The sequence below is a fragment of the Orcinus orca genome, chromosome 20 (genome assembly GCF_937001465.1).
Source record: "Orcinus orca chromosome 20, mOrcOrc1.1, whole genome shotgun sequence".
In the NCBI taxonomy this organism is placed as follows: domain Eukaryota; kingdom Metazoa; phylum Chordata; class Mammalia; order Artiodactyla; family Delphinidae; genus Orcinus; species Orcinus orca.
Window position 1 is genome coordinate 4,423,556 of NC_064578.1, and position 22,920 is coordinate 4,446,475.

The 22,920-nt window shown below is 44.6% G+C and overlaps 1 protein-coding gene across 10 annotated transcripts in view; it reads left to right on the top strand.

The window, feature by feature from the left end:
• The window catches only part of MEAK7 (MTOR associated protein, eak-7 homolog), a 69,560-nt gene that overhangs the window by 33,451 nt on the left and 13,189 nt on the right, over window positions 1-22,920 (top strand). For 3 of the 10 annotated variants that reach the window (XM_049704079.1, XM_049704081.1, XM_049704082.1), the window contains exons 2-3: window positions 10,613-14,183; window positions 14,543-14,687. In XM_049704079.1, coding sequence (XP_049560036.1) covers window positions 13,983-14,183; window positions 14,543-14,687 — 346 coding nt within the window. In that variant the 5' untranslated portion in view covers window positions 10,613-13,982. Of the gene's footprint in view, window positions 1-1,302; window positions 1,501-1,563; window positions 2,903-10,612; window positions 14,184-14,542; window positions 14,688-22,920 lie in introns of those variants that run through there. The other 7 variants (XM_049704085.1, XM_049704086.1, XR_007474538.1 and 4 more) reach the window with 5 other exon arrangements.

The following is a 22,920-nucleotide window of genomic DNA, read 5'->3' on the forward strand; positions in this document are numbered from 1 at the left end:
ATTGCTGCTCCCAGGACTGTGGCCCCTTGGAGGTGGAGAGTCCAGCGTGTCCCTCGAGGACAGGAGTCCTCAGAGAGGCTCTGAAAAGAGGTGCCTGAGCCATGCTAGGATGCCAGCAGGAACTGCGGCCGATTCTGCAGAAAAACAGCTCCTGGCTCCCTCCCTAGCCCTGGGGAGTTTGTTCCTTCCAAGCTGGGCTGTTTTGTTCCGAGGCAAGAAACCTTCTGTTGCCTTGGGCTCATGTGTCTCCTCCTCTGGCCTCCAGAAAGCTGAATTATTGATAAATGCCCGATGCTGCCTTATGTAATCCTTTCCCCTCATTACAGGGCTGGTGGCACTGTCCCTGTTTTACTAGGGTTGGAAAAGCCTTCATAACTTGCCCTCAGTCTTAACGCCGACCAGTGTCAGAGCTTGGACTCGGATCTGTGCATCTTTGCTTATACCACCTGGGTACCAGCGCACTTCAGTGCCCACCCTCCCACTCTGCCCCACGGCCCTGCATCTTTGGAAGCCAGTTTCTCATTCTCAGTCCTACTCACATTTGGGGCCAGGGACTTCTTTGTTCAGGGGGGGCTGTCCTGTGCGTTGTAGGGTATTTAGCAGCACCCCTGGTTGTTATCCTCTGGATGCCAGCAGCACCCCTCTCCCTGGTCGTGACAACCAGACATCATTGCCAGCTGTCCCCCCGGCAGACAGAACTGCCCCCAGTTGAGAACCACTGGGGTTAGCGATCTTAAAGGAACGCTGAGGTGCGTCCTCTTGAAAGAGAACGTGATATACGTAAACCTGCAGGAGACTCAGGCCAGCGTTGGGTTGTTTTATGCACAGCTTGCCCGGAAAAAAAAGCCTGTGGCACATATCGAGGTGCACCCAGGACAGTCCCGTGAGAAAACCATGGCCAGGGACTGAAAGAAAGTTCAGGAATATGCATCTGGGGAGAAGCAAGGACGCATCAAAGGCCTTCAGTTCCTCCCCAAAGTTGATTAAAGAGATTTCAAGCCTGATAAAACGATGCAGTCCAGGCTGGATGAACTTGGGGACGCTGTACCACTGCCATTACTTCATCCCGCCGTGTGGAGCTCTTTAACAGGAGCGGGCTGTCCTTGGAGCTGTCTAAAGATGTGTCCTCTTACCAGTGCCCTGCGGACACCGAGAATGGTGGGCCAGGGGCCTGGGGCATGGTCTGAGAGGCTGCCCTTCCTTCCACCTTTTGTTGACTCCAGGCCTGTGGCTCCTGCTTGAGGGTGTAGCAGTTCTTCCTCCTAGAAGAAAAGCCAGTGTTGCCAGCTGCCCTGCTTCTGGGCCTTCCCTGGCATCTCTTCCAGGGGCCGCCCTGAGCCTACCGCATGCATGCTGATGGGCCGCACCTCTCCTGTGCATTTCTGCCCTCCAGTCCTCCCTGTGGGCACCTCGCCCAGCTCTGGTCCTTTCTCGAAGGCATTTGGACCCTGAGGAGGCCAGGCTGCTGTTTCCAGACAACAGTGGAGGAGCCTGTTTCCGGTGGGACAGAGGAGGGGGCTGGGATGGGCTGGAAGTGAGTGGCTGGGTGGAGGCAGATGAGGCCGCCTTGCTCTGTAGACCCCTCTGGCCCCCTCCGCACACGAGACCTCGCCTGGACGATGTCGGTTTCACCCTGCACCTTTGTGTGCACTGTCCCTGCTTCCTGGGTGAACCACCTGTGGGTGCCGGAAAACCCAGCCAGAACATGTCCTTTGGGACATTTTCCACTCTTGCCCCATCCCTGCCGATCCCCGCAGCATTTGCTGGACGGGACGTTCCTGCAGGCCCTGGGCCTTTCTGAGGCTTCTGTCTGCTCTCCCTCTGACGGGGGCCTGGCCTAGGAGACACTGAGTTATCTGTTGAAGGGATTAGATGCATGTGCTGATGTCAGGAAGGCCAGTGTGCTGGAGGGGGCAGGCCCCGTGACCTCTCAGTGGCGCTGCCCCTGGTCGCCCTGATTGCTCAGTCATGGAACATCTGGGAATGTCTGAGGAGAAGCATTTACGTGTTGGCAGCCTCTTAGCCCCAGACGTCCCCCTAAAAGAGGCTGGTATCCCCCGGTCGAGCGATTCCTTGGTTTTGAGAAGGAAGGATGTTTCCCCAGGATGTGGGGAGTTTGAGGTGCGGCATGTAGATGGAGCCCCTGTCCTTGCTGTGAGCTCTCCCTGGTGGCCCAGGCCTGGTGGGCCATGGGGTACAGAGGTGGGCAGGGGACCGGTCACGGGTGGTGGAGTGAGTGGCACTGATCCAAGGGGCCCTGAGTGCCTGGGGTCTGGGAGTGAGTCCCCTGGGGCCCGAACGTGAGGGACCCAGGCAAGGCCGACCTCCTGGAGTGAGCACACGGGATCTCACGAGCTGGTGAGAGAACAGGCCGTCCACCGAGGGGTGGGTGGGGAACAACACAGCCGTTGGACCGGCACATCCCCGCGCCTGCGTGTACCAGGCTGACTCAGCTGCTGGCCAGGTGGCCGAGCGGCAGTCTCTTCAATGGCATTCAGATTCTGCGGTGGGTGAGTCAGGCGTGCAGGTGTGGGTGCAGCGCGAGCAGCGTGAGTAAGGAGGGACCTGTGTCCACGTCAGTTAAGGCAGCAGTCGGTTCTAGGAAAGTCAGGAATGCTGGGTAGTCGTGGAACCTGAGGCTGAGTAGATGATGAGGGGTGCAGAGGTGGACATGAGGGTCCTCTGAGCCAGACAACGGGCAGAAGGGAACTGTCCACAGAGACTGGTGTCTGACGTTCCGAGGGGACCACACGCATCCGCCAGGTCGGTCTTGGGAGCCCACCCGGGTGGGCACGGCTGTCAGCCGGCCTGGAGGGTCCAGCTCTGATATGAAGCTGTGCTGACATCTCAAAAACCTTTCCCCCCAGGTGTTCAAAAGGCCGTCATCTCTTCCAGAGTTTAGGTGAGTCAGGGGCCTTCTCATGTCACAAACCTTAAGGTTTTCTAGATGAAGTGAAGAAATGTGGTGATCTTTGCTAGGAAGACCCTGAGAACGAAATAGATTTCACTAGGGTACATTTTAATTCATTTACCATTTCCAGGATTTCAGCAGGATAACAAGGGAGGGACGCAGGGAGAGTTGTGTGACAGATCTTTTGGCGACTTGACAAATTAACACAGATTTTGAGAGAATCTTGAATTTCCCTGGTTGGAAGGGTGTGACTCTAAAAATACTGTTGACTAAAGCCATCGTGATGTATCGCTAATGGAAGCAAAGTGGGGGTGGAACCAAGTGAAAGCAAAATCATGCTGTGTAGACAGATCAGGTCACTGTGCGGGGACCCAGGATAACCTGTGGCCTGCTTTCTGGTCCACAGAACAGTGCAGCGTCCTTCTTAATTATCACCCTAGCCCTTCTCTGTTCCTCCTGCATCCTCGATGAGAAGGATTAAGCTACCCAGTCACTGAATGGCATCAACCCCTTCTTTGAGCCTTCCAAGAAAGCAGCCCCCTTCACACTCTCACCGAGACCCCGTGCTTCCTCGCTGCCTTGGGGTGGAAATGCAGCTCTGACCACACGCGTACTCCTGCTTGTCGATAACCAGGGGGCACCGACCTATTTTCTATTGTGATTTCTCTTAGGCGTGGCTTTCAGACACTTAATACTAAGCGCACGGCTTGGCAGTTGGCAGAATATATTAAATTAACTGCAGCGTCAGTGATGTTCGTACCTTCTTTCTGCCTTTGCTTGGCACTCTTTCCTCCTCTCTTCCGGAAGTGGCGGGTAGTTAAAAATCAAATGATGATGGCTCGTCTCCTCATCCAGTCCTACATGATCAGGTTGTTTCTTGGGGCTCTTAGAAAAGTTGACAAACAAGACGGGTCTGCCTTGGCGTGGCCGCTTGGGCTGTGCCCCCTGGAGGGGACCAGGCACCCGGTGGTGCCACTCGCTGTATCTTAGACATGAAGAAAGCCTCACGCAGGCAGGACCTTGAGCCCAGGGCCGGAAGTTTTCCTTCTTGGCTCTTAGGCTGCTGAAAAACTTGAGAATTGGAACCAGTTAGATCAGGTGGCCCGTGAGTGATAGCCCCAAACTGGGCTGCACAAGCACCCGTTTCCAGCAGCCTTTGCAAGTGCGCTACAGCTCCTGTCCAAGGAACCCTCTGCTGGACGCTTCCTGTTTGGGGCAGATGGGCACCCCTGCCACGATGGCTGGATTAAAAAGATGGAAAAATAGCAAGAATGTCAGAGAGGATATGGAGAAATTGGAACCCGCATGCTTTCCTGCTGGGAATGTGAATCAGAAAATAGTTTGGCAATTCCTCAAAAAGTGAACATCAGATTATACAACCCAGCAATTCCATTCCTAGGTATAGTACCTGCCGCCCCCAAATTTGAAAGCAGGGACTCAGACAAGTACATGTACACATATGTTCACAGCAGCACTGTTCACAACACCCAAAGGATAGAAACAGCCCCCAATGTCCATCAGCAGACGAATGGATAAACCAAAGACGGCATCTCCATCTACCATAATTATTATTCACCCATAAAAAGGAGTGAAGTACTGATCGTGCCACCATGCAGATGAAATTTTAAAACATTATGCTGAGTGAAAAGAGCCAGACCCCAAAGGCCATGTACTGGATGATTTCATTTACATGGAATGTTCGAAATAGGCAAATCCACAGAGAAAGCGCATTAGTGGTTGCCAGGGGCTGAGGGATCGGGGATGGGGAATAACTGCTCATGGGTGTGGGCTGTCTTTTGGGGTGATGGAAACGTTTTAGAACTAGATAAAGGTGGTGGTCTCACAATGTTGTGAATGTCCCAAATGCCACTGAATTGTTCACTTTTTTTTTTTTGGTACCTGGAGTTTATTTTTTTTTATCTTTTGTTTTTATAAATAGATCTTTTGGGGGGAATAATCGCTTTACAATACAGTTTCTGTTGTACACCAAAGTGAATCAGCCATATGCATACATATGTCCCTATAGCCCCTCCCTCTTGAGCCTCCCTCCCGCCCTGCCTATCCCACCCCTCTAGGTCATCACAGAGCACCGAGCCCATCTCCCTGTGCTATGCTGCTGCTTCCCACTAGCTAACTATTTTACATTTGGTAGTGTATATATGTCAGTGCTACTCTCACTTTGCCCCAGCTTCCCTCTCCCACCCTGTGTCCTCAAGTCCATTCTCTATGTCTACCTCTTTATTCCTGCCATGCAACTAGGTTCATCAGTACCATTTTTTTTTTTTTTTTAGATTCCATATATATGCCTTAGAATACAGTATTTGTTTTTCTCTTTCTGACTTACTTCACTCTATGACAGACTTTCGGTCCATTTACCTCACTACAAATATCTCAATTTCGTTTCTTTTTATGACTGACTAATATTGCATTGTATCTATGTGCCACATCTTCTTTATCCATTCATCTGTCGACGGACACTTAGGTTGCTTCCATGTCCTGGCTATTACAAATAGTGCTGCAGTGAACATTGTGGTACATGTCTCTTTTTGAATCATGGTTTTCTCAGGATATATGCCCAGTAGTGGGATTGCTGGGTCATATGGTAATACGATTTTTAGTTTTTTAAGGAACCTCCATACTGTTTTCCATAGTGGTTGTATCAATTTACATTCCCACCGACAGTGCAGGAGGGTTGCGTTTTCACCAAACCTTTCCCAGCATTTATTGTTTCTAAATTTTTTGTTAATAGCCATTCTGACCGGCGTGGGGTGATACCTCATTGTAGTTTTGATTTGCATTTCTCTAATAATTAGTGATGTTGAGCATCTTTTCATGTGCCTCTTGGCCATCTGTATGGCTTCCTTGGTGAAATGTCTATTTAGGTCTTCCGTCCATTTTTTAATTGGATTGTTTGTTTTTTTGATATTGAGCTCCATGAGCTGTTTGTATATTTTGAGATTAATCCTTTGTTGTTTCATTTGCAAATATTTTCTCCCATTCTGAGGGTTGTCTTTTTGTCTTGTGTACTGTTTCCTTTGCTGTGTAAAAGCTTTTAAGTTTAATTAAGTCCCATTTGTTTATTTTTGTTTTTATTTCCATTTCTCTGGGAGGTGGGTCAAAAATGATCTTGCTGTGGTTTATGTCAAAGAGTGTTTTTCCTATGTTTCCCTCTAAGAGTTTTATAGTGTCTGGCCTTACATTTAGGTCTTTAATCCATTTGGAGTTTATTTTTGTGTATGGTGGTAGGGAGTGTATTTCATTCTTTTACATGTAGCTGTCCAGTTTTCCCTGCACCACTTATTGAAGAGGCTGTCTTTTCTCCATTGTATGTTCTTGCCTCCTTTGTTGTGAATTAGGTGCCCATATGTGCGTGGGTTTATCTCTGGGCATTCTGTCCTGTACCATTGATCTATATTTCTGTTTTTGCGCCAGTACCGTACTGTCTTGAGTACTGTAGCTTTGTGGTATAGTTTGAAGTCGGGGAGCCTGATCCTTCCAACTCTGTTTTTCTTTCTCAATATTGCTTTGGCTATTTGGGGTCTTTTGTGTTTCCATACGAATTGTAATGGCATTCTAATTCTGTGAAGAATGCCATTGGTAGTTTGATAGGGATTGCATTGAATCTGTAGATTGCTTTGGGTAGTATAGTCATTTTCACAATATTGATTCTTTCAATCCAAGAACATGGTATATTTCTCCATCTGTTTATGTCATCTTTGATTTCTTTCGTCAGTGTTTTATAGTTTTCTGAGTACAAATCTTTCGCCTCTTTAGGCAGGTTTATTCCGAGGTATTTTATTCTTTTTGTTGAGATGGTAAATGGGATTGTTTCCTTAATTTCTCTTTCTGATTTTTCGTTGTTGGTGTATAGGAATGCCAGAGATTTCTGTGCATTAATTTTGTATCTTGCAACCTTACCAAATTCATTGATTAGCTCCAGTAGTTTTCTGGTAGCATCTTTAGGATTCTCTATGTATAGTATCATGTCATCTGCACACAGTGACAGTTTTACTTCTTCTTTTCCAATTTGTATTCCTTTTATTTCTTTTTATTCTCTGATTGCCGTGGCTAGGACTTCCAAAATATGTTGAATAAGAGTGGCGAGAGTGGACATCCTTGTCTTTTTCCTGATCTTAGAGGAAATGCTTTCAGTTTTTCATCATTGAGTATGATGCTTGCTGTGGGTCTGTCATATATGGCCTTTATTATGTTGAGGTAGGTTCCCTCTTTGCCCATTTTCTGGAGAGTTTTTATCATAAATGGGTGTTGAATTTTGTCAAAAACCTTTTCTGCATCTGTTGAGATTATCATATGGTTTTTATTGCTTAATTTGTTAATGTGGTGTATCACATTGATTGATTTGCATATATTGAAGAATCTTTGCATCTCTGGGATAAATCCCACTTAATCATAGTTTATGATCCTTTTAATGTGCTGTTGGATTCTGTTTGCTAGTATTTTGTTCAGGATTTTTGCATCTATATTCATCAATGATATTGGTCTGTAATTTTCTTTTTTTGTGATATCTTTTCCTAGTTTTGGTATCAGGGTGAAGGTGGCTTCACAGAATGAATTTGGGAGTGTTTCTCCCTCTGCAATTTTTTGGAAGAGTTTGAGAATGATTAGGTGTTAGCTCTACTCTAAGTGTTTGATAGAATTTGCCTCTGAAGCCATCTGGTCCTGGACCTTTGTTTGGTGGAAGATTTTTAATTACAGTTAAAATTTCATTTCTTGTGATAGGTATATTTTTTATCAAAAATAGTTATATTTTTTAAGATATATTTTCTAATTCTTCCTGGTTCAGTCTTGGAAAATTGTACCTTTCCAAGAATTTGTCCATTTCTTCGTGGTTGTCCATTTTATTGGCATATAGTTCTTTGTAGTAATCTCTTGTAATCCTTTGTATTTCTGCAGTATCAATTGTGATTTCTCCTTTTTCATTTCTAATTTTATTGATTTGCATCCGCTCCCTTTTTTCCTTGATGAGTCTGGCTAAGGGTTTATCAATTTTGTTTACCTTCTCAAAGAACCAGCTTTTAGTTTTATTGATCTTTGTTCTTTTGTTTGTTTCTATTTCATTTATTTCTCCTCTGATTTTTATGATTTCTTTCCTTCTACTGACTTTGGGTTTTCTTTGTTCTTCTTTCTCCAGTTTTTTTTTTTTTAATTAATTAATTAATTAATTAATTTAGGGCTGTGTTGGGTCTTCGTTTCTGTGCGAGGGCTTTCTCTAGTTGTGGCAAGCGGGGGCTACTCTTCATCGCGGTGCGCGGGCCTCTCACTATCGGGGCCTCTCTTGTTGCGGAGCACAGGCTCCAGACGCGCAGGCTCAGTAGTTGTGGCTCACGGGCCCAGTTGCTCCACGGCATGTGGGATCTTCCCAGACCAGGGCTCGCACCCGTGTCCCCTGCATTGGCAGGCAGTTTCTCAACCACTGTGCCACCAGGGAAGCCACTCTCTAGTTGTTTTATGTGTAGGGTTAGATTGTTTATTTGAGATTTTTCTTGTTTCTGGAGGTGAGATTGAATTGCTATAGACTTCCCTGAACTGGTTTTGCTGTGTCCCATAGGTTTTGGGTCGTCATGTTTTCATTGTCATTTGTTTCTATGTTTTTTTTTTTTTTCATTTCTTCTTTGATTTCTTCAGTGATCTCTTGGTTATTTAGTAGCACACTGTTTAGTCTCCATGTATTTGTGTTTTTTACAGTTTTTTTCCTGTAATTGATTTCCAATCTCATAATGTTGTGGTCAGGAAAGATGCTTGATACGATTTCAATTTTCTTAAATTTTCTGAGGCTTGATTTGTGACCCAAGATGTGATCTGTCCTGGAGAATGTTCCATGTGCACTTGAGGAGAAAGTGTATTCTGCCACTTTTGGGTAGAATGTTCTATAAATATCAGTTAAATCTAACTGTTCTATTGTGTCATTTAAAGCTTGTGTTTCCGTATTTATTTTCTGTTTGGACGATCTGTCCATTGGTGTAAGTGGCGTGTTAAAGTCCCCTACTATTATTGTGTTACTGTTGATTTCTGCTTTCATGGTTGTTAGCATTTGCCTTATGTATTGAGGTGCTCCTGTGTTGGGTGCATAAACATTTATAGTTGTTATATCTTCTTCTTGGATTGATCCTTTGATCATTATGTAGTGTCCTTCCTCGTCTCTTGTAACAGTCTTTATGTTAAAGTCTATTTTATTGGATATGAGAATTGCTTCTCCAGCTTTCTTTTGATTTCCATTTGCAAGGAATATCCTTTTTCCATCCCTTCACCTTCAGTCTGTATGTGTCACTAAGTCTGAAGTGGGTCTCTTGTAGACCGCATATATATGGGTCTTGTTTTTGTATCCATTCAGCCAGTCTGTATCTTTTGGTTGGGGCATTTAATCCATTTACACTCAAGGTTGTTATTGATATGTATGTTCCTATGACCATTTTCTTAATTGTTTTGGGTTTGTTTTTGTAGATCTTTTCTTCTCTTGTGTTTCCCTCCTAGAGAAGTTTCTTTAGCATTTGTGGTAAAGCTGGTTCGGTGGTGCTGAATTCTCTTAGCTTTTGCTTGTCTGGAAAGCTTTTGATTTCTCCCTTGAATCTGAATGAGATCCTTGCTGGGTAATCTTGGTTGTAGGTTTTTCTCTTTCATCACTTTAAGTATATCCTGCCACTCCCTTCTGGCCTGCAGAGTTTCGGCTGAAAAATCAGCTGATAACGTTATGGGAATTCCTTTGTATGTTATTTACTTATTTATTTTTTAATAAATTAATTTTATTTATTTATTTTTGGCTGCATTGGGTCTTCGTTGCTGCATGCGGGCTTTCTCCAGTAGCGGCGAATGGGGGCTACCGTTTGTTGTGGTGTGCGGGCTTCTCATTGTGGTGGCTTCTCTTTCTGTGGAGCATGGGCTCTAGGTGCACGGGCTTCAGTAGTTGTGGCATGGGGGCTCAGTAGTTGTGGCTCGTGGGCTCTAGAGCACAGGCTCAGTAGTTGTGGCGCATGGTCTTAGTTGCTCGGCGGCATGTGGGATCTTCCCGGACCAGGGCTCAAACCTGTGTCCCCTGCATTGGCTGGCTGATTCTTAACCACTGTGCCACCAGGGAAGTCCTGATCTCACGGCTTTGGGCAACCATGATCACAGCCGTCTGAGGTTGGGCTGTGATTATTCCCATTTTACAAACGAGGAAACTGGGGCACAGAGAGTTTTGGTCGCTTGCCCAAGACCATACAGCCAGCCAGGTGGAGCCAGGATCACAAAGGGAAGAATATGTCTAATAGCACGTCTGCTCTGTAGGTGATATTTGCAGGGTGTTGATTTTTTTAAAATACGTGTGATCATCCAGCCTTATAGATTATTTTTTCAACTCAGACTTTTAAAAAATGAATATTCAGATTGAAATCCTGATTTTTCTACATTTTAGTTACATTAGCTTAGAAACTGTTTTCGAATAAAGAAATCGACTATTGGTTGGCAATTATGAGCAGGCCTCAGGCAGTCAGAAGAATTAGAATTGGGTTTTCCCACTTTATTTGTGTCGACCATTAATTTCTGCCACACTGAAACAACATTACATAGCTCTGACGTGTTGTAGCTGCATTTTGCAAGGAGGTCAGTATTGATTACCTTGACCATGTAATTATCGATGTTTATTTTCTGTGATGATTACCTCTTGATTTCCCTGCTAACTGGGTGTGAACTTTCCTTCTGCAGAGACTCCTGCCAGCTACCAGGACAGATGGGGAATAGCAAGAGCCTCTCGGGGCAGAGTCTCTCCCCGCGGTTTCTTCCTGCGGAGCAGGCCGAGATCGACAGATTGTTTGATGCTCTGTTGTCGGCGGAACTCCGCTCCAGTACCTCGCCCAGATCCTTCTCTCTGCAGGCACTGAAGGCAAGAGTAACAGTCAGAAGTTCATGTTGAATTTGGGGAGGGGTCAGGCCAACATTGGCTGTCTGTTCCCGTAAGACAGGTGTGGGAACACGGAGGGGTGTGTTTTCTGGAAAGGGACAGATAGTACCTATTTTCAGCTTTGTGGGTTCCATGGTCCATGTTGCAGCTGCTCTGCTCAGCCTTCGTATCACAGTGTTTGGGGGACTTTTCCCACTTGAGGTTGACTAGAGGGGCTGGCCTCTTCCTGTCTCTTGAACCACTGTCCCCGATTTCCCTCCAGACGAGTGATAGGCTGCCCTTAGCTGTATTTGTGGGTCCAATAACTGCAAAGTTTCAGGTCCACCTTGACCTTTAGGATTCGTAAGCGTTTGACGTCCTGGGAGTTTTGTGGTTTTCCTAACAAAATAACGAAGTTTCAGAGTCAAGATTCACCTGACAACGAGTGAGAACTGCCCATTTACCCATCTTTTGGCCCCGTTCCATGGGGCTCTTAGCCACGTGTTTGGGTGGTTTGGGTGCTCAGACAGAGCGAGACAACAGCAAAGAGACCTCATCAGCCCATCCCCCTGGGCAGCGGGGAGGCGGTGCAATGTGTGAAGACATTTCAGAGCCTCCTCTTTTAAATTTAGTTTTTTATCGAACTATAGTTGATTTACAACGTAGCGTTAATTTCTGCTGTACAGCGACGTGACTCAGCTATACACATATACACATTCTTTTTTATATTCTTTTCCATTATGGTTTCTCCCAGGATATTGAATATAGTTCCATGTACTATATAGTGGGACCCTGTTGTTTATCCATCCTATGTATAATAGTTGACATCTGGTAACCTCAAGCTCCCACTCCATCCCTCCCTGACTCCCCCTCGGCCTTGGCAACCACAAGTATGACCTCTTATGTCTGTGAGTCTGTTTCTGTTTTGTAGATAGGTTCTTCTGTGCCATATTTTAGATTCCACATATAAGTGACATCGTATAGTATTTGTCTTTCTCTGTCTGACTTACTTCACTTAGTATGATAATCTCTAGGTCCATCCATGTTGCTGCAAATGGCATTATTTCATTCTTTTTTATGGCTGAGTAGTATTCCATTGTGTATATGTACCACATCTTCTTTATGCATTCCTCTGTCGATGGACACTTAGGTTGTTTCCATGTGTTGGCCATTGTCAGTAGTGCTGCTGTGAACATAGGGGTGCAGGTATCTTTCTGAGTTATAGTTTTGTCTGGATGTATGCCCAGAAGTAGGAGTGTGGGATAATATGGTAGCTCTATTTTTAGTTTTCTGAGGAGAGCCTCCTCTTTTAGGACATGCAGAATAGGAGCGGATGGCATTGGGGATCCCCCCAACATACTCACGTTATAGTTGAGGAAACTGGCCAGGGAGGTTATTGGGGTTACAGCTTGTGTGTGTGTGTGTGTGTGTGTGTGTGTGTGTATCTCCACTAGGCCAAAAGCACCCCAGTCTGCTGGGTCGCCCACTAAGCTGGAGCAGACAAAACAAGACAGGCCACTTAGGAACTTAACTGCTGAGTTCGTGACAAGTTCACAGGTGTTTATCAAGATAAATAGGGTGGGGCTTCCCTGGTGGCGCAGTGGTTAAGAATCCTCCTGCCAGTGCAGGGGACACGGGTTTGAGCCCTGGTCCGGGAAGATCCCACATGCCGCAGAGCAGCTAAGCCTGTGCGCCACAACTACTGAGCCTGCGTTCTACAGCTCGCGAGCCACAACTACTGAGCCTGCATGCCACAACTACTGAAGCCTGCACGCCTAGAGCCCATGCTCCACAAGAGAAGCCACTGCAATGAGAAGCCTGCGCACCGCAACGAAGAGTAGCCCCCGCTGGCTGCAACTAGAGAAAGCCTGCGCGCAGCAATGAAGACCCAATGCGGCAAAAAAAAAAAAAAAAGATAAATAGGGTGAAAAGTTGGTCAGAAAACCTTGGCAACCAAATAAAGGTTCCTTTGGGAACGAATTAGAGGTTTCTCTTCCAGTAGAACTTTGGAAACACCGACAGAAATAGGAATACTCTTTTTGAGCAATGAGGGTGGGAAACTGCTTTACAAGAAATACAGAATATTGATGTTGTCACAGACCGTGTAGACACGGGAAGTTGTTACAGGAGACTTCAGTTTTCAGACCTCACTGATTTAGTTCATGGTTTGCTTTCTCTCCCCCTGTATTTATGATCCTGGACAAAATCAGATTTGATGTTGGAGTCAAAGAGAAGAGGGTATTTACAGAATGTTACTGGCAAGACGATTAAGAACTAGATTTTTTTCTTTTAATTTTTTGGCCTTGCTGTGTGGCATGTAGGATCTTAGCTCCCTGACCAGAGATTGAACCCATGCCCCCCGCATTGGCAGCGTGGAGTCTTAACCACTGGACCGCCAGGGAAGTCCCAAGAACTAGATTTTTAAAATTTTAAAAAATTTTTATTGGAGTGTAGTTGATTTACAGTGATGTGTTAGTTTCTGCTATACAGCAAAGTGAATCAGTTATACCTATACATATAGCCACTCTTTTTTAGCTTCTATTCCCATATAGGTCATTACAGAATTTTGAGTAGTTCCCTGTGCCATACAGTAGGACCTTATTCGTTATCTATTTTATATATGGTAGTATGTATATGTCACTCCCAATCTCCCAATTTATCCTCCCCCCCTTTCCAATGCATACTGAGCACAAAGAACTCGGATTGATAACGCTAGCTAATATATTTGGAAGTCCATAGTATAGAGCATGCCAGTTTAGCACTACACAGACCCTATGTTCCATATGGAAATAAATTTAGACATGCAAATGACAGCTACTAGAATCTAGAATTGAGGAGATGTTGTAAGCAGAGTGAAGAGCAGACGATGGCCAGAGGCAGGGATGACACAGCCAGTCTGGGGAGACTGGGAAGTCTGGAGGGCAGGATGGGAACAGATGATGGAAGAGTCTGACGGCCAAGATGAGCCACGAGCCAGGATGCGTTACGTGTGTGGGTCCTGCGGTGTCATGATGCCCTTAGGTGGGGAGAGATGGTGCATTTGGGGATCTAGGAAGGTTATGTGCTGGTAGCAGTGGTTGGTCTTTCTCCCTTAGCTATATTTCCATCATCCTGCCTCATTTGACTGGCACCCTGTCTGACCTCTTCACCTACCTGTCCCCGCAGAGCCATGTGGGGGAAGCTCTTCCCCAAGAGATGGTCACCAGACTGTTTGAGGGCATGCGGAGGGTGGACGTGACTGGGAAGACCAAGGGGCCCAGTGAGCGCATCTCCCAGGAGCAGTTCACAGTGTCCATGTCCTACCTTTTGAAAGGAAATGCTGAGGAGAAGAGTCTTGTGATCCTGAAAATGATTTCTGCCACAGAAGGTCCCGTGAAAGCAAGAGAGGTCAAAAAGGTAAGAGGCCACCAGGCCCTTTGCAGCCATCCCAAGCAGCCTTGGTATCCTTTGGTGGGGGACCTAGGACGATTAAGCAGCTGATGGAGGCATTGCGCACAAGTCCACCCCGGGGGGCGGGTACCTAGACCATGTCACTGGCTGAGGTCAGAACTCCTGGACAAAAAGGCACTGGCAATCTAGACCAGCCAAATGTGTCATTAGAAAAATGAGTAACTACCCAAGTTACACGATCTGTTCCAGATTGTGGTCCATCACAGCTGGCCTTAAGGACATGAGACACCCTTCCCCATGTTGATATGATGTAGGTCATAGATGACAACAGAAATGCGATTAATGGTAAAATTGCGGTCTTCAAGTTTACAGAGGACCTGGTTGGCTCTGTGGCACACGTGCTAAACTACAGACAGGAGCTGAGAGGCTGGACTCAGAAGCAAGCCCCAGGCTCCCCGTCCAGGGTGCAGGTGCTGGCTGCTCAGCTGTGCTCCGAGATGAAGCTTCAAGGCAAGTGCCCTGCCTCAGTCCTTAGACCTTGGCCTTGTAGAGTGGTACCACGCCATCTCCATTACTGTAGGCTTGTACTGAACCTTTGAAGCCAGCAAATGTGGGTCTTCCAACTTCGGAGGACTATTTAGATTATTTAACCGTGGGCAGTCGTTCATAGTATTCCCTTATAATCCTTATTTCTGCAGGGTCAGTAGTGACGTCCCCACTTTCATTTCTGATGTTAGCCATTTGATTCTTCTCCTTTTTTCTTGGTCAGTCTAGCTAATGGTTTGTTCACTTTTTGTTATTTTCAAAGAGCCAACATTTGGTTTTATGGGTTTTCTCTGTTGTCTAATCTCTATTTCATTTATCTTCATCCAAGTCTTTTATTTCTTTCTTCTGCTTCTTTTAGATTTAGTTTGGTTTTCTTTCCTTTTTTTAAAAAGAAATTTTATTGAAGTATAGTTGATTTACAATGTTGTGTCAATTTCTGCTGTACAGCAAAGGGACTCAGTTATATATATATATATATATATATATATATATATATATATATATATATATATATATACACATTCTTACTCTTCTTAAAAAATATTTATTTACTTTTGGCCGCATCAGGTCTTAGTTGCAGCACGCAGGATCTTTCATTGCAGTGTGCAGGCTTCTCTCTAGTTGTGGCACATGGGCTCAGTAGTTGTGGCACGTGGGCTTAGTTGCCCCACGACATGTGGGTTCTTAGTTCCCTGACCAGGGATTGAACCAGAGTCACCTGCATTGCAAGACCTGCATTGCAAGTGATTCTTAATCACTGGACCACCAGGGAAGTCCCTATATTATTATTCTTTTCCATTATGGTTTGTCACAGGATATTAAATATAGTTCCCTGTGCCATACAGTAGGACCTTGTTTATCCATCCTATATATACTAGTTTGCCTCTGCTAATCCCAAACTCCCAATCCTTCCCTCCCCTCCCCTACCTCCCCCTTGGCAACCACAAGTCTGTTCTCTATGTCTGTGAGTCTGTTTTTGTTTCGTAGATATGTGTCATATTTTAGATTCCACATATAAGTGATATCATATGGTATTTGTCTTTCTCTTTCTGACTTACCTTTCTTAGTATGATAATCTCTAGGTCCCTCCATGTTGCTGCAAATGGCATTATTTCATTCTTTTTTATGGCTGAGTAATATTCCATTATATATATCTGCCACATCTCCTTTATCCATTCATCCGTCCATGGACATTTAGGTTGTTTCCATGTCCTGGCTATTGTAAATAGTGCTGCAGTGAACACTGGGGTCCATGTGTCTTTTTGAATTATGGTTTTCTCAGGGTGTATGCCTAGTAGTGGGATCGCTGGGTCATATGGTAGTTCCATTTTTAGTTTTTTAAGGATCCTCCATACTGTTCTCCACAGTGGCTGTACAATTTACATTCCCATGAACAGTGCAAGAGGGTTCTCTTTTCTCCGCACCCTCTCCAGCATTTATTGATTTTAGATTTTCTGATGACGGCCATTCTGACTGGTGTGAGGTGGTACCTCATTGTAGTTTTGATTTGCATTTCTTTAATAATTAGCGATCTTGAGCATCTCTTCTCTTCTTGGCCATCTGTATGTCTTCTTTGGAGAAATGTCTGTTTACGTCTTCTGCCCATTTATGAATTGGGTTGTTTGTTTTTTTGTTGTTGTTGAGTTGTATGAGCCATTTGTATATTTTGGAAATTAAGCCCTTGTTGGTCATATCATTTGCAAATATTTTCTCCCGGTCTGTAGGTTGTCTTTTTGTTTTGTTTATGGTTTCCTTTGCTGTGCAAAAGCTTTTAAGTTTGATTAGGTCCCATTTGTTTATTTTGGCTTTTATTTCTATTGCCCTGGGAGCCTGACCTAAGAAAACATTGGCATGATTTATGTCAGAGAATGTTTTGCCTATGTTCTCTTCTAGGAGTTTTATGGTGTCTTGTCTTATATTTAGGTCTTTAAGTAATTTTGAGTGTATTTTTGTGTGTGGTGAGAGGGTGTGTTCTAACTTCACTGATTTAAAAATGCAGCTGTGCAGCTTTTCCAGCACCACTTGCTGAAGAGACTGTCTTTTCTCCATTGTATATTCTTGCCTGCTTTGTTGAAGATTAATTGGCCGTAGGTGTGTGGGCTTATTTCTGGGCTCTCTCTTCTGTTCCATTGATCTATATGCCTGTTTTTGTGCCAATATCATGCTGTTTTGATTACTGTAACTTGGTAATATTGTCTGAAGTTTGGGAGGGTTATGTCTCCAGCTTTGCTGTTTTTCCTCAGGATTGCTTTGACAATTCTGGGTCTTTTATGGTTCCATATAAATTTTATTATTATTTGTTCTATTTCTGTGTAAAATGTCATGGGTAATTTCATAGGTATTGCATTATACCTATAGATTGCTTTGGGTAGTATGGCCATTTAAACAATATTCTTCCAATCCAAGAGCATGGGATATCTTTCCATTTCTTTGAATCATCTTTTTAAAAATAAATAGTTAATTAATTTATGGCTGTGTTGGGTCTTTGTTGCTGCACACGGCCTTTCTCTAGTTGTGGCAAGCAAGGGCTGCTCTTCATTGTGGTGCATGGGCTTCTCATTGTGGTGGCTTCTCTCGTTGCAGAGCACGGGCTCTAGGCATGCGGGCTCAGTAGTTGTGGCCTGCGGGCTCAGTAGCTGTGGCTTGTGGGCTCTAGAGTTCTAGTAGTTTTTGTGTGGAGTCTTGAGGGTTTTCTATATATATTATCATGTCATCTGTGTATAATGATAATTTTACCTCTGCCCTACCAAGTTGAATACCTTTTATTTCTATTTCTTGTCTGATTGCTGTGGCTAGGATTTCCAATGCTATGTTGAAGAGAAGTGGTGAGAGTGGTCACCCTTGTCTTGTTCCAGATTTTAGCAGGAAGGCTTTCGGCTTTTCACCATTGAGTATTATGTTGGCTGTGGGTTTGTCATAAATAGCTTTTATTATGTTGAGATACGTTCCCTCTATACCCAATTTTGTAAGGGCTTTTATCATGCATGGGTGTTGAATTTCATCATATGCTTTTTATGCATCTATTAAGATGATCATGTAGTGTTTGTCCTTTCTTTTGTTGATGTGATATATCATGTAGATTGATTTGAATATGTTGAACCATCCTGGTGATCCTGGGATGAATCCAACTTGGTTGTGGTGTATGACTTTTTTAATGTGTTGTTGGATTCGGTTTGCTAATAATTCGTTGAGAATTTTTGGCATCTATATTCATCAAAAGTATTGGCCTGTAATTATCTTTTTTGGTAGTGTCTTTGTCTGCTTTTGGTATCAGGGTGATAGTGTCTTCATAGAATGTCTTTGGGAGTGTTCCTTCCTCTTCAGTTTTTTGGAAGAATTTGAGAAAGATCAGTATAAGTTCTTCTTTGTATGTTTGGTAGAATTTGCCTGTGAAGCCATATGGTCCTGGAATTTTATTTTAGGCAGGTTTTGTTTTGTTTGCTGTTTTTTTTTTTTTTTTTAACAGGTTTGATTTCTTTTCTAGTGATTGGTCTGTTTAAGTTGTCTCTTTCTTTGTGATTCAGTTTTGATGGGTTATATGTTTCTAGAAAGTTGTCCATTTCTTGGAGGTTGTCAGATTTGTTGGCATATAATTGTTCATAGTATTCACTCATGTTTTTTTGTATTTCTATGGTATCTGTTGTGATTTCCCTTCTTTCCTTTCTTATTTTGTTTATTTGGGTCTTCTCTCTTTTCTTTTTGGTGAGCCTGGCCAAAGGTTTGTCAATTTTGTTTACCCTTTCAAAGAAACAGCTCTTGGTTTTATTGATATTTTGTTTGTTTTTTAATCTCTCTTATATTTATTTCATTTCTGATCTTTATTATCTTTCCTTTGCTTTATTATCTTTTCCTTTAGGTTTTGTTTGTTCTTTTTCTAATTTTTTTAGGTAGTGTGTTAGGTTGTTTATTTGAGATATTTGTTGCTTTTTTAAAAAAATATATTTATTTATTTAGTTTTGGCTATGCTGGGTTTTCATTGCTGCGCGCGGGCTTTCTCTAGTTGTGGCGAGCGGGGGCTACTCTTTGTTGCAGTGCGCAGGTTTCTCATTGCAGTGGCTTCTCTTTGTTGTGGAGCACAGGCTCTAGGCATGCGGGCTTCAGTAGTTGTGGCACACGGGCTCAGTAGTTGTGGCTCACGGGCTGTAGTGCACAGACTTTGTAGTTGTGGCACACGGGCTTAGTTGCTCTGTGGCATGTGGGATCTTCCCGGACCAGGGCTCAAACCCGTGTCCCCTGCATTGGCAGGCAGACTCCCAACCACTGCACCACCAGGGAAGTCCCGAGATATTTGTTTCTTAAAGAAGGCCTGTATCACTATGAACTACCCTCTAAGAACTGCTTTTGCTACATCCCATAGTTCTTGTATGGTTGTGTTTTCATTGTCATTTGCTCAAGGTATTTTTTAATTTCTTCTTTGATTTCATCATTGACCCATTGGGTTTTTAAAATTATTTTTATTTTTGGCTGCATTGGGTTTTCGTTGCTGGGTGTACGCTTTCTCTAGTTGTCGTGAGTGGGGGCTACTCTTCGTTGCAGTGCACGGGCTTCTCATTATGGTGGCTTCTCTTGTTGTGGAGCAGGGCTCTAGGCTCGTGGGCTTCATTTGTGGCATGTGGGCTCAGTAGTTGTGGTGCACGGGCTTAGCTGCTCTGCAGCATGTGGGATCTTCCTGGACCAGGGCTCGAACCCATGTGTCCCCTGCCTTGGCAGGCAGATTCTTAACCACTGCGCCACCAGGGAAGCCTGACCCATTGTTTTTTTAGTAGCATGTTTAGCCTCTATGTAATTGTTTTTTTCTTGTTTCTTTTTCTGTGGTTGAGTTTTAGTTTCATGCTGTTGTGGTCAGAAAAGATGCTTGAAATAATTTCTTTACTCTTAAATTTGTTGAGGCTTGTTTTGTGCCCAAGTGTGTGGTCAATCCTAGAAAATGTTCTGTGTGCACTTGAAAAGAATGTATTTTTTTTTTAGATGTAATGTCCTGAAGATATCAATTAAGTCTAACTTTCTAATGTATGATTTGGGACCTCTGTTGCCTTATTGATTTTCTGTCTCAAAGATCTATTCATTGATGTGAGTGCGGTGCTAAAGTCTCCTACTATTACTATATTCCTGTCAGTTTCTCCCTTTATGTCTGTTAGTATTTGTTTTCTGTATTTGGGTGCTTCTATATTGGGTGCATATATGTTGACAAATGTAATATCTTCTCCTTGTATTGATCCTTTTATTATTATATAGTGTCCTTCTTTATCTTTTTTTATAACCTTTGTTTTAAAGTCTTTTTTGTCTGATATGAGTATCGCGAGCCCTGCTTTCTTTTCATTTCTGTTTGCATGCAGTATCTTTCTCCATCCCCTCACTTTTAATACACGTGTGTCCTTTGCCCTAAAGTGGGTCTCTTGTAGGCAGCATATTGTAGACTCTTGTTTTTTATCCAATCTACCACTCAGTGTCTTTTGATGGGAGCATTTAGTTCATTGACATTAAGGTAATTATTGATAGATATATATTTATTTCCATTTTAAACCTTGTTTTCCTGTTGATTTTATATTCTTTTGTCCCTTTTTCTTTTTCCTTTTGTGCTTTGATTCTTTTCTTTTGTATTATGCTTATAGTTTTTTCTTTTTGATTTTTGTGACTTTGTTGTATGTTTTTGATTTGTGGTTGCCCTGTTTTTCAAGTATGTTAACCCCTTCATTTATCTACTTGCTTTAGACTAGTAGTCACTTAGGCTCAAACATATTCTAGAAAAATAATTGTGATTTTCTCTTTCCTATAGATTCTTACTACTTTTCTATTTAGAGAAGACCTTTCAATATTTCTTTTAGGATAGGTTTAGTATTGCTGTATTTTTTTAGCTTTTGCTTGTCTGAGGAATTCTCTCTCCTTCTGTTCTAAATGATAATCTTGCCGGGTAGAGTGTCCTAGGTTGCAGATATTTCCCTTTCAGGACTTTGGATATATCTTGCCACTCCCTTCTGGCCTGCGACATTTCTGTAGAGAAATCAGCTGATAGCCTTATGGGGGTTCCCTTGTCATTAACTCTGTGTTTCTCTCTTGCTGCCTTTAGAATCCTCTTTCTTATGTTTAACTTTTGACATTTTTATTATAATATGTATTGGTGTAGGTCTTTCTGGGTTTATCTTGTTCAGGACCCTCTGTGTTTCCTGTATCTGCATATCTGTTTCCTTCTTTAGCTTTGGGAAGTTTTAAGCCATCATTTCTTCAAATACGTTTTCAGTCCCCTTTTCTCTTTCTTCTCCTTCTGGGATCCCTATTATGTGTAGATGGGCATGCTTTACATTCTCCCATAGGTCTCTTGTATTGCTTTCATGTTTTTCACTTGGCTTACTGTCTGATGTCCTGATTGGATGATTTCCTTTACTGTATCTTCCAGATCACTTATTCGTTCTTCTGTATTATTTATTCTGCTATTCATAGCCTTTGGTTCTGCTTTTGTCTCAGCAAATGAATCTCCTAATGTTTCTTGACTCCTCCTTATAGTTTCTAGTTCCTTTTTTACAGTAATCTGCATTTCTATCGATAACCTTTCTTAGTTCCTTCAGTATTTTCATTATCTCCTTTTTGAACTTGGTATCTGTTAGACTGAAGAGGCCTGTTTCATTGTTTGTCCTTTCAGGGGAATTCTCTTGATCTTTTCATTGGGAGTGGTCCCTCTGCTTCTTCATTTTACTTGTATTTCTCTTGCTCTATGAGTTTAGGAGAAACAATTATCTACTGTGGTCTCGGAGGGCTATTTTTATGTGGGAGTGTCCCTGCGTAGCCTGCATGGGTTTAGTATTTTTTTGGTGCAAGGGCTGTTTTCAGTATGGATGCCTGCTGCCTCTTTCCTCAGTGTGTGCTGGCTGTTATCCCCTTGACAGGAGGTGTGACTCGTGTTGCGATGGCCGGAGCCAGCACTGGCCAGTGAGTGGGGACTCCTCTTCCCTCTGTGGTTATCGCTGCCCTGTCCAGGGCAGGGTCTGCTCTCTAGCTGTTGGTGTAGAAGGCCCTAGCTCTGTTTCTGATCTGCAGTGCAAGAATAGGCGGGACTGGAGCGCTCCCACTGGGAGAGGAGCCACGGAGTATTGCTGTGCTGGAGCTGTTCCCCTGTGAGTGTGTCACCTTTCACCTGCTGTGCGGGCTCACAGAGTACACTGTTGTTGGCACTGCCCTCAGCCCCACCTCAGCTCTGGGCGTGCTGGCAGTCAGCCCTGGTGCCTCTCAGGCTCTGTTTTCACAAGGCTACCAGCGCAGATCCACTGAAGTCAGGTCCCAGGACTGCAGTCGTTACATACCTGGACCCACTGTGGGAGCTGTGGATGCAGCTCAGACCCTGGCCCAGCCCCGCCCCCGCGTGTACGCGCCCACAAAGCCCACAACTGCTAAGGCCAGACCCGTCCCAGCTGCGGGAGCACCAGCTGTCTGGTTGCTCCACAGGCACTGAATTTACAAAGTCGGCCGTGGAGGTATAAATCCAAGGTTCATGCAGCTGTGGGGAGAGATTTCAGCTCTGCTTCCTAAGTCACACGGCCCGTGGGCCTCAGCTGTGATTTCAGCCCCACCTCTGCGTATGGGCAGCCCACTGCTGTCTGCTTCTGGGGGCACAGGGCAGTGGCTGGGGCACACGAGCCTGCCCAGGCAGGAGGGGACCGGGGTGGCCGGGGTGTGTGACCTGCCTGGGCAGGAGCCTGTCCTGGAGCCTGCGTAGGCAGGAGCCGGCGGGTGGGGAAAGAGGCTGCGATGGCAGCCCCGCCTCTACCTTGGCCACTTAACAATGGCGCCCGGGGTTCTTAACAGTGGCGGCCCGGGGTTCTTCCGCAAACACTCCTGGTTGCTGCGCCCCACGCTCCAGCCCCTTCAGGCGTCTCTGCACAGCCAACAGCAGTCCTCTCCCTGGGTCTGTCCCCTAAACCCCGTATTACAGCCCCCAGCCCCCACCCCCCACCCATACCAGCGGACGTGCGTCTCAGGCTGGGGCACACAGGGCGGTGGCACAGCCATCCGTGTAGGTCTCTCTCTGTCCTGCCTGCCACTAACTGGCTGCTGTGCTCTCCTCCAAGCCGCTGAAGCTCCCTTTCTGTCCCGGCCGATCTCCCCACCGGTGAGGCTTCCCTGGGTGCGGCAACCTCTCCTCTCCTTCAGCTCCACCCCCCCAGGGGCACAGGTCTCGTCCCACTTCCTCTATTGTTTTTTTCCT